Source organism: Papaver somniferum, chromosome 7 (genome assembly GCF_003573695.1).
Source record: "Papaver somniferum cultivar HN1 chromosome 7, ASM357369v1, whole genome shotgun sequence".
NCBI classification, from domain to species: Eukaryota; Viridiplantae; Streptophyta; class Magnoliopsida; order Ranunculales; family Papaveraceae; genus Papaver; species Papaver somniferum.
In genome coordinates, this window is record NC_039364.1 from 48,078,878 (window position 1) to 48,089,143 (window position 10,266).

The 10,266-nt window shown below is 36.2% G+C and overlaps 2 protein-coding genes and 1 long non-coding RNA gene across 9 annotated transcripts; 1 reads left to right on the forward strand and 2 right to left on the reverse strand.

Annotated features, from left to right (window-relative positions):
• Nucleotides 1–1,614: 1,614 nt before the first annotated feature.
• Nucleotides 1,615–5,576, reverse strand: LOC113297224 (zinc finger MYM-type protein 1-like). 7 transcript variants are annotated; one of them, XM_026545654.1, is made up of 4 exons: nucleotides 5,410–5,576; nucleotides 3,102–5,027; nucleotides 2,211–2,262; nucleotides 1,615–2,048 (listed from the first exon to the last, which is right to left on the reverse strand). In XM_026545654.1, exons 2-3 carry the CDS (start codon nucleotides 5,023–5,025, stop codon nucleotides 2,255–2,257), a joined length of 1,932 nt encoding a protein of 643 aa, XP_026401439.1. In that variant the 5' UTR covers nucleotides 5,026–5,027; nucleotides 5,410–5,576; the 3' UTR covers nucleotides 1,615–2,048; nucleotides 2,211–2,254. The 7 variants fall into 7 exon arrangements, 6 of the variants coding, with proteins under 6 accessions (XP_026401439.1, XP_026401434.1, XP_026401435.1 ...); XR_003333399.1 differs by having other exon boundaries at nucleotides 2,211–5,027; XM_026545649.1 differs by having other exon boundaries at nucleotides 1,615–4,148; nucleotides 4,251–5,027.
• On the forward strand, nucleotides 2,024–6,692 carry LOC113294612 (metalloendoproteinase 1-MMP-like). The gene is made up of 2 exons (XM_026542998.1): nucleotides 2,024–2,111; nucleotides 5,791–6,692. The coding sequence occupies exons 1-2, from the start codon at nucleotides 2,024–2,026 to the stop codon at nucleotides 6,690–6,692; spliced, it is 990 nt and encodes a 329-aa protein (XP_026398783.1).
• Nucleotides 6,693–7,035: 343 nt separating this feature from the next.
• Nucleotides 7,036–9,737, reverse strand: LOC113297225. Its single transcript, XR_003333400.1, has 3 exons — nucleotides 9,148–9,737; nucleotides 8,098–8,975; nucleotides 7,036–7,848 (listed from the first exon to the last, which is right to left on the reverse strand). It is a non-coding gene; the product is annotated as an uncharacterized LOC113297225 (long non-coding RNA).
• Nucleotides 9,738–10,266: the final 529 nt, after the last annotated feature.

The following is a 10,266-nucleotide window of genomic DNA, read 5'->3' on the forward strand; positions in this document are numbered from 1 at the left end:
TCATCATGAAACATAATGGATTCAGTGATTGTAGGATACAAATCAGACTAATTAATGGTGGAACCTGTTTTCTTAATAATAAAAAGAAAAACTAGAAGAAGAATATGAATAGATTCTCTCTACTCGACACAGTTAAATAGGGATACTTTGGTAAATGTCAGAAAAACTCATTGATTAGGTCATGACTAGCGAGTCAAATACGATTTTGGCTCTCCTCGGATCCATTTTTGCTCTCCCTCTAACAAAAATCAATAAAATTTCAAAGTTGTTTGTTTCTTGTTCACATTTATGCAACATTGGGCTTTATCTATGATATTTTATAGTCCCTTGAGGAGTTCCGGAGTGCCTTTTTCAAATTGTAGAAGGAAATCATTTAGCTTTACTATTGATAAGATTTCTTTTTTATGAGAAACTGGCTCCACAACGCAACTACCATCCTTTAGTTCCTCTTCTTGGGGATTTGATATAACCTCCCAATGATTTCTTCGTCTGTCCAAATTTCCGTACTGTTATCATTTTCACCTGGATAGTCTAGCAAAATATCGACATTTATTTGATTACAGTAATTCAACTCCTTGATTATAAATCCAAGTTCATTAATACCTTCATTTTCAACGACTGGTACATCTTCATTTTCTTGTGACCGAAGTTTACAATTGTTGGAAACAATTTGCAATTGCCTTTTGTTGAACATCTGTTGTCCTTGACGAAACTGCAGTATTAATTACCTCGCAAGGACATTGATTTTTTTCCGGACTTAATTTTCCCGTTTCATAACCTTCGATATATCTGTTGTTATGGGAAATCTTTAAGTTAACTTAAATATTTCATTTTCTTTTATTTTTGAAACTTAAACTTAGAATGTTTCGATAATTTAATAACTTATTAATTTATTGATAAATTAATATTTCGCTAAATTGATAGAATTTGGCAGTCCCAACATTATTAATTTATTGAAGTTTTACTGTAGACTCCTTTTGGATCGGGCGCGGAGCGAAGCCACGCCTCTCCAAATGATAGCCAATTCCCATCATACCGGGTGTGTAGCATGGATTACATACTCGTTGTAACTAAAACTTTATTTAAACGAACAGAAATTTAAAGGAAAATGGAATTAGTAACTTCTTTCAAGATGGACGTAATTCGTGAACCTGTAGTCAAGTGTGAAAAATGATACTACAAAATATTAAAGAACTTCAATAAACTCATCATCTCTTTAGTTGGGATTCCCAACTAGATTTGGTTTCTTGTTCGGATTTAGGTGAACGAAACAGTTGCAAAAATTTAAGGTTTTTAACTAATAAAAGTAGTAGTAGGTTTTATTAGTTAAACAAAAATATGCTTAGAAACTATACTCCATTTTGAACTGTATATCGGACACTCTACCTGCACCCCATTTTCAAAAATATGCTTAGAAAATATGCTCAGAAACTATACTCCATGATTGAAAATTATGGGTGTTCTTACTAGCTTAAAAAAAATTTACACGCGCATCATACAATAGATACTCCTTTTTGCGATTCACTTTTGCAATCGTGCAATCCTTACCAAAATTCTAATCATCAATATTGGATCATGCATGCGCTCAGAAGGTTAGGAGATCGTCTACAATTTAAGGTGAAACCAGCGAAAACCAGATGTTGCAATCGAACAACACAAGTGTGGGGTGTAAATAAGAAAAGTTAAAATCAAAAACTCCAACAAAAATACAGAAAATTATAGCAAGAAGCAATACTGCTAGTAGCTGACCCACCATAACCATATGAAAGTCGGAATCTTTTAGTAAGAACACAAACACAAGAAAGAATCTTCATAACTTAAACATCATTTCGTGCTCACTTAGGCTTCCATCTCCAATTCCTTTTAAGTTTATCCCTTGTACAACAAACTAAATCCTTCATTCATTCTCTTCTTCATATTCAAATCCTAATCCCAAAGAAAAACGAACACAAAAATGTTTCAGCACGTCTCATTCTTCTTGTTCCTCTTCGTTACCATCCTTCCTTCATTTCCCGCCAGAAACATGCCTGATTTCGTAACCGTATTACCTGTCACTCCCGATATGAATTACACGTGGAGCACGTTTCATAAGTTCTTAGATATCCGTCGAGGCAGCAGGGGCGGAGCCAGGATTTTAAGAGAGGGGGTGCAATGAAAAAATACACAGTAAAAAAAAAGGCTATACAAAAAAAATGCTAAAGATTGTGTACCTTTTACGTATGTTATTAACGATCATCGTCTCCAGCGTCGTATGCTAGCAACCTCCAACAAATAAACCTGTTAGTCACAGAAACATACACTTTCGACCATACAATATGATCTAACTTTATATATATATAAAGTTTAAATTATAAGAGAATATAAAATCTGTAAGTGTTGTCATAATCAAATTTACCAACAACTACTTGAAGCAACAAAAACAGAGAGAACATAAAGATGTAACAAAAATATTTTTCATTATCATAACCCCCAAGTGTTCAGTAACAACAAAATATACACCACAAGAGGCACGTTAGATAGTTAATTCTAAAATTTCAGATCATTTTCTCTAAATTTATGTCTTTATGCATCATGTCGAAGTGCTAATATCCACAAAAGTCTCAAAAAACCACCTTCTATGCAACATTGTTACCCAAAAGAACACCTTATATACTTTACCAAAAAACCCAACTCTTACTATATTCAACAGTACCCACGACGTGGTGCCATAAGTTGAAATCGTTTTCTAATCTTGTCGGTGCTGATACTACGAAAAATTTCTCGTTCAATATATGTGAGTAAACAGTTATTCATATACTCATCACCAATACGACTTCGCAAACGATTCTTCACTATCTGCATAGCGGAAAACACTCTCTCAACAGTAGCTGTAGCAACCGGCAATATCAAAGACAATGTAATCAACAAGTAAACAAGAGGATATACTATGTCTCTTTTGGTCTCAACCATTTTCTTCGCAAGCCCACTGATTCCAACCAACTCAAAAAATTCGTTACTAGAAAGCACATCACGAAGAAAGGTGTCTAGTTGTCGTTCAAGAATCATGAGATCCATTTTAGAAAAATCAGATGGATATAGTTTGGGAAGACGAATTAACGCACCTTTGTTGAACAAACCAACTTGAAAATGATGTAGATTTGTCTCTTCTTGTAGATTACGTCTACCTCGTCCAAGTGGTACATATGGAGACATCATTTTAGGAACTGTAATATTATTTTTAGCACAAAAAGCAGAAATATCATTCATAAGACTATTCCACCCATCATCCCGCATGGTCTGTAGTTGTTCTTTAGAGATCTTCACCAAGTTCATAGCATTCACAATGTCTTGATCTTTTCGTTGCAATGCTTGCGACAATTCGTTAGTGATTCCTAACAAAGTAAAGACAAAATCAAATGTCGGCATCAAAATCAGAAAAGCATATGCTTTTCCCCTCGCTTCACTAGTACCTTCTCGACTTACAATCTCCAACATTTCTAAAATTGATGGAAACATCAAAATTAAACTGAGCAGCGTGTTGTAATGTGTACCCCAACGTGTGTCAGAAGGTCGTTTGAGACAAGTTTCTTGATTCAATCCCGAGCCAGTTAAACGTTCACCTTTTTCAACAAGTTCAACCACTCTAGCAAGTTCTTTTTGTCGAAGAACATCTCTGCGTTTGCACGAGGCATAAACAATTGTAACAACTTCACTAACTATAGTAAAGAACAATGCAACATCACCATGCTTCTGAGCAACATTCATTAATGCCAATTGAAGTTGATGCGAAAAACAATGAACAACATAAGCTGAAGGGTTTTCTTTTAGAATGAGTGCTTTAAGTACGTTGTACTCACCTTGCATATTAGAAGCACCATCGTAACACTGCCCTCTCAATCTCATTATATTTAAACCATATTTAGAAAGTAATGCATCAACTGAATTCTTCAATGAAATTGCCGTCGTTTCAAGGACATGAATGATGCCAATGAACCTTTTAATAATACATCCTTCCTTGTTGACATAACGTATACAAACTGCCATTTGCTCTCTAATAGATACACCGCGAGACTCGTCAACCATAACAGCAAAAAGGGAATCACCAATATCGGCGCGAATTACATCCATAGTTTCCATTGCAGCTGCACTTACTATTTCTTTTTGGATGTCTGGTGATGTTAACTTGTTGTTACCAGGAGCTTTTTTCAGAACTTCACTCTTAATACTATCATTATGTTCAGCTGTGTATTTAAGGAGTTCAAGAAAGTTACCTTGATTATGTGAAGTATCAGATTCATCATGGCCACGGGAAGCTAATCCTTGACATAAGAGAAACCGCATACAGTCAATTGATGCATTCACACGAATCATGTACCCCAAACCCTCTTCTGTTGTTTGACGTCTAACGATATTCCGAAGATGATGTGACTCCTGTAGTAACTCGCGGCTTTTCATATAAGCATCATTGTGAACACTATTCTGGTTTCCAACATGTTTTTCTAACTTATCAGGTTGACTCCAATTTGAAAACCCGGCATTTACAAAAGCATCACAAACACCTTTACCCTTACCACAACTTCTAAAAAGATAACAAGGCAAGCAAAAGGCAGCATCTTTGGAAATGCTATACTCTAGCCAACTTCCATGTTTTAAGAACCAAGCTTCATTGAAACGTCGATTTGATGGCTTCTTTTGTCCCATTAGCTTTTGTGGAAAGGGAAAATTCTTAGGTTGGCAAGGACCCCTTTGCATATAAGCTCTTCGGACTTTATCTTGATCATTTGGATGATAACTCAAGATCGGTTTTCTCATTGCAGTGTCTGTTTGAAGGTCCCACCTCGATACCTCCTCATCTACAACTGTGGACGTTGCTTGTGGACTAGGAACATCGACATAAGGTACTTTTGGACCATGAGCACTAGAAGATGAAGGTACTTGAGTACTTGAAATTGAAGGTACTTGTTGTGGATCAGTTCCATCAGAAGTAATAGAAGATGAAAGAAACTCTTCTGAAGTTCTCTTTCTTTTAATCACAAACTTGTCCATTCCTAAACAAAGATGAAGATAAATTAAACAATGAAATACAATTCTAACTATGGAATTGAACTGAATAGTTTTGATTAAAATTTAAAACACTAGATTAGAAGAAACAACAGATACCCAGTATCTTTAATTTTCAAACAAGACAAATTATACTAAACCCCCAAAATTTGACATAAACCCTAACTTTTATTTATATCAAAGTCTGAAAATATCCAAATCAAATTGAACCAAATACATCGATTCAACATCAGTTAAGAAGATAAAATAGATACATAATATCTTAATTTACCATACAAAACGAATTAAACTAAACACCCGTCAATTTTAACATGAACCCTCTTCTTAATTTCTGTCAAAACTCCAAACTTGGATGAGAGAAGAAGGTACCTGCTAATGGCGATGTGATTTACATAAAGTGATCAGCGGTGCGATTTACAACAACCCTATTCTTAAGAAAAAAACGTATGGGAGAATGAGAGTTGATGTGTTTATGGGAAAAACCTATGAGAGTTAAGTTACGCTTATTCTCTCCTACTGTGAACTGTGAACGATGATGGGAGAAAGAAAGCCAAAATGGATTTTTCTTTTGGGCTTGTTTATTTTTGGGGGTGCAAATATTTAGGGGGTGCAAATATTTACATTTAAGGGGGTGCAAACCTTTGTTTTTGATTTTTTTTTTGCTTGGAAATTCTATACGCTCTATTGATTTTCAAAATCCAAGGGGTGCAACTGCACACAGTTGCAACATGGTGCCTCCGCCCCTGCGAGGCAGTGAAATCATTGGCATGTCTGAGCTAAAGAAATACTTCCACCGTTTCGGATATCTGCCGAAAAGTGATACGAACTTCACCGATATTTTTGATGATGGATTGGAATCAGCTGTTACTCAGTATCAATCGAAACTCGGTTTGCCTGTTACCGGTAAACTGGATTCTGCTACACTATCTGAAGTTATGTCACCTAGATGTGGTGTAGGGGACAACGATGATCATAAGCTACATATAACAAAACACTACACATATTTTCCGGGTAGACCTAGTTGGGGAAGAACTACACCATTGATGTTAACTTATGCTTTTTCCTCCAGTGATTTTATCGACTACATAGAAATTTCAGATATTCGAGCTGTTTTTAACCGAGCTTTTACGAGATGGGCTTCAGTTATTCCAGTTAATTTTACAGAGACTCAAGACTATAAGCATGCTGATATCAAAATAGGTTTTTATAGTAAGGACCATGGAGATGGGGAACCATTTGACGGGGTACTTGGAGTGCTAGCGCATGCGTTTTCACCAAAAAGCGGCCGTTTCCATCTTGATGCGGCAGAAACTTGGTCTGTTGATTTTGAGTCAGAAAAATCAAGAGTAGCCATTGATTTGGAATCCGTTGCGACACATGAAATTGGACATGTCTTAGGGTTGGGCCATTCATCTGTTAAAGAAGCTGTCATGTACCCTAGTTTAAACCCTAGAAGTAAAAAAGTAGACTTGAGGTTGGACGACGTTAATGGGGTTCAAGTCCTTTATGGTTCCAATCCAAATTTTAGTTTAACTTCTTTCTTACAGTCTGAAACTTCTCCTAATAATAAATCCTTTGGTTTGAGAGGACACAGATTTAATCCCATATTTTCAATTTCTCTAATAGTTTTAGCAGTATTTTTTTGTATTTAGGTACGATTCAACTTTTTTATTATTGTATTTTTTGATATATACATGATTATTAATTTTATTTTGGAAGCCAATTTGGTGATCGAGAATTCTTGAGAAGCATGGTTTGCACCATGAGTCACAGACTCACAAGTAAGAATCTTATTGGCTGTAAAATAGAATCATATAAGGCAATTATAAGAAGAAAACTCGGTAAACATTGCAATATTATTAATGGGGGTGATGGATTATTAAAATTCTTAAGACCGAGGACTTTTTAGTTTGTCTTATTATGGATTTTGGTATCCTCCTCGGTAAACTGATACCTAGTGATGGAATCAGGATCTAATTCTAATTCTATCCTTTTTTTGCCGAGGTCCACACCATACCATTAACAAAAGAAGGAATTATAAACATCCGAAAAGTACTCATTCCTCAACAACAAAGTTAAAAAGGGAGGAAGAGGAGACCAAAGACCACTAAGACTATCAGACCTAGCTCTGCGAGCAAGCCTGTCTGCTAACTTATTGTTTCGACACTTAACATACACCAGTTTATAAGATAAAGACCTAGAGAATAAGCTTTGACATTGTTCTAAAAGATCACCGTTCTGCCATTCTATATTACAGCTGACTCCATTCACAAAATGCACCAACTGGAGACAGTCACAAACAAAGACAATATTGGAGAGATTCATCTCTTCTGCCCAAAAGAAAGCCAAAATTAGGGCAGCAGCTTCAGCCCCCACTGCATCTGAAATCAATCCAACGTTAGCCCTCGAGCTATTCACATTCTCTGCACAGTCATACCAGATAATACCCAGACCCATTTTAAAATTCTTATAAGAAGCGTCTACAAACATGAAATGATTCACTTCAGAAGCTTGCAGTTTATAATCACACAGCCGAACAGAAATAGGATTACTAAGAGAAATATAGGAGTTAATCATTCTCTTAGTATTAAGAATCACACGTGGCAGATCAATCCCAGTATGCCTGAAGAGAACATCACATCTCAACTTCCATATACACCACATGGCAATAGCTCCAATAGAAGGCCAATTGACTTTATAAGAACATCATATCTCAACTTCCAATTCATAATTCTATCCATGTTATAAAATAGGCAAAAGCACAAATGCAGCTTCCCTATTAGGCGTCTGACCTCAACTCATTATAATCTGAAAATTTGGAGATATATCGCCAATTAGAGTTCGAGGTTAGTAGTTTTAATCTTAACACATCAAGAGAGAAGTAATTCCAAAAACAGGATAAACTAGGGTTTCATATAACTATTTCACAAAATTCTAACCATGTAATCCAGTTTCGTATCCAGTTCTCACTCTCGCATCAGTCAATTAGACATAAAATCAAGTAATAAACCAACAACATATAAACGTAAGTTTCTAATGCAGTTAAATAGAGATAACCTGATAACAGTAGACAGCAGAGTTTCTAATAGACCTGCAAACAACCAGAGCTTGGCCAGCTCCTCAAATCCCCATTACCTCGCACGACGACGACACAACGAAGGTGAAGTCATGAACCAAGAAAACGAAAAAATAATGTTGCGTACAAAAGACGATAAGGTATGAGGCGACTGGACTATTAATTTTGGGTGGGCTATATGTGAACACCGAAGTAACGTTGGCATCTTCGCGCCCACAATCAATATTCGCAATATAAGTAAAACATGTTAGATCTAACAAATTAGTGATATGTGAGCAAATAAGAAGAGACGATGGCATGCCTTGAAGCCTATCGTCGTTATGCAAGTACTTAAAGAATCAAACATAATGAGAGTGCATGATCTGACTTAAATGTCGTTGATAAAGACACTAAATATAAATAAGACGATGAAAATGTAAGTGCAGAAAGTAAATGAGACGCTGATTTACGTGGTTCGGCACTAAAACATGCTGCTGTTTAAGTTTATTGTTAACCTTTGTAAACTTTGCACCTTGTTTCACTAATGCACCCTTGGAAATATTAACAACCCCTCTAGCTCTATTAGCATCAGCTAAAGTGGTGCAGATAACATCTCGAGAATGGCTACCATCCTTGCGCTCAGTGCATAAAGTTTCATCACATCTACTAACATTTTATGCCTCCTTATCAATCGACCCCAGCCTAAATTCTCCTTCTACTTAACTGGAAATTCTCTTATCTTCCATAAAATCTTCAACCGGCAGTGTATTGCAAATTTTCTTCGGGGTCCATCTAGTATTCTTTTTCTTTGAACAAATCTTTGAAGAGTGCCCAAAAGCCATACAAACCTCACACCGTGAAGGCTTCCATCGATATTCCACTGTCACATATTTGATATTAGAGATGAAATTTTTAGTCAATGGATTCCAACGTCTCACCAAAAAGAGTTTGCTGGAAATGTAAATAGAATAAGTGTCTAGTACCAGTCTTGCATTTTCCTCATTCTTGAGATTAAAAACAAAGGCAACATTGTTATAAAGTTTTAAAGTTACCTCTTTTTTAATGTGCCAGAGCTTGGTCATTGCAAGTTTCATTGCCTCAAAAGAAGGCCGCTTTCCCATAAAATATACCACCAGTTTGTTTTCACATAATTTCATGCCTGCTGTGAGATCGTTTGATTGAGCTTTCACTTGTAGTTTTCCATTTACTTCAACAGGAGGAGTAAACTTCATAGGAGCGAATAAACCTCTTCATTCTTGAATCGTTTTAATTTCATTGTTTCCCTTCACAACTGAATTTTTATCAATATCTTCCAATACATGTACAATAATCTCAGTGTTGATGGAAATCTGTGATGGTTTATCATCACATTCCTTCTTTAGTTCACTTCTAGGGTTTACTCTCATTCCTCCTTTATTACCGTAAGATTCCTCAAGAGAAGGAAAATCGATTGTATATGGTGTTAATTGATTATTACATGAGATTGTATCAAAATCTTCTCAACATATTAAGCAGAAGAGGTCGGATTAGCCGCCATGAAAGTAAAAACAAAGAGAAAATTTTAAATATGAAATCGCTCAAAAATCGCCTCCACGATGCTCATTCTCTCTCCTCTTTGGTGCTTTTATGACTCGTTGAAATATTTTTGTTTCAAGTTGTTCATTCCGGAATTGCTCAAGCAATAGTATATACGGTCTATAGGTATCAGGAAAGTTTCAAATCCAGGAATCGGAGATTTCAGAACTGCTTGGTGCAAGGTACGTATACCCAGTATGCATACCTAGTCGATCTGCCGTGAACTGTAAAGGTACGCATACCCGGTATGACTTCGCGAAGTGGCAGAGGTTGCATACCCCTTGAGCCTGAATTCAAAAACTGCCACGAGGTATGCATACCCGGTGTGCATACTTGTCAATTTCCCAATAGCAGAAGATACGCAAACCATCTTATATGACTTTGTTCGCTTTTACTATAACTCTCAAAGACACTTCTAAAACAACTTTATTCACAAAATCACTTTGTGCTTGTGGATCATCGATTAGTCTTGAGTGTTATTGAACACCGCTAAGTGCTTATAAGTTCAAAGGCTACTTTGCGGCTATGAACCATCATTGTGCACGATTCCAGAACCTTGTGAAAAAGTGGGGGTACAACAACCACACCCAATATTT

Coding starts and splice junctions, on each gene's coding strand:
- LOC113294612 (XM_026542998.1), top strand. CDS start 2,024: ATGCCTGATTTCGTAACCGTATTACCTGTCACTCCCGATATGAATTAC. Junction 2,112..5,790: donor GTTCTTAGATATCCGTCGAG/GCAGCAGGGGCG, acceptor CGCCCCTGCGAG/GCAGTGAAATCATTGGCATG.
- LOC113297224 (XM_026545648.1), bottom strand. CDS start 5,025: ATGGACAAGTTTGTGATTAAAAGAAAGAGAACTTCAGAAGAGTTTCTT.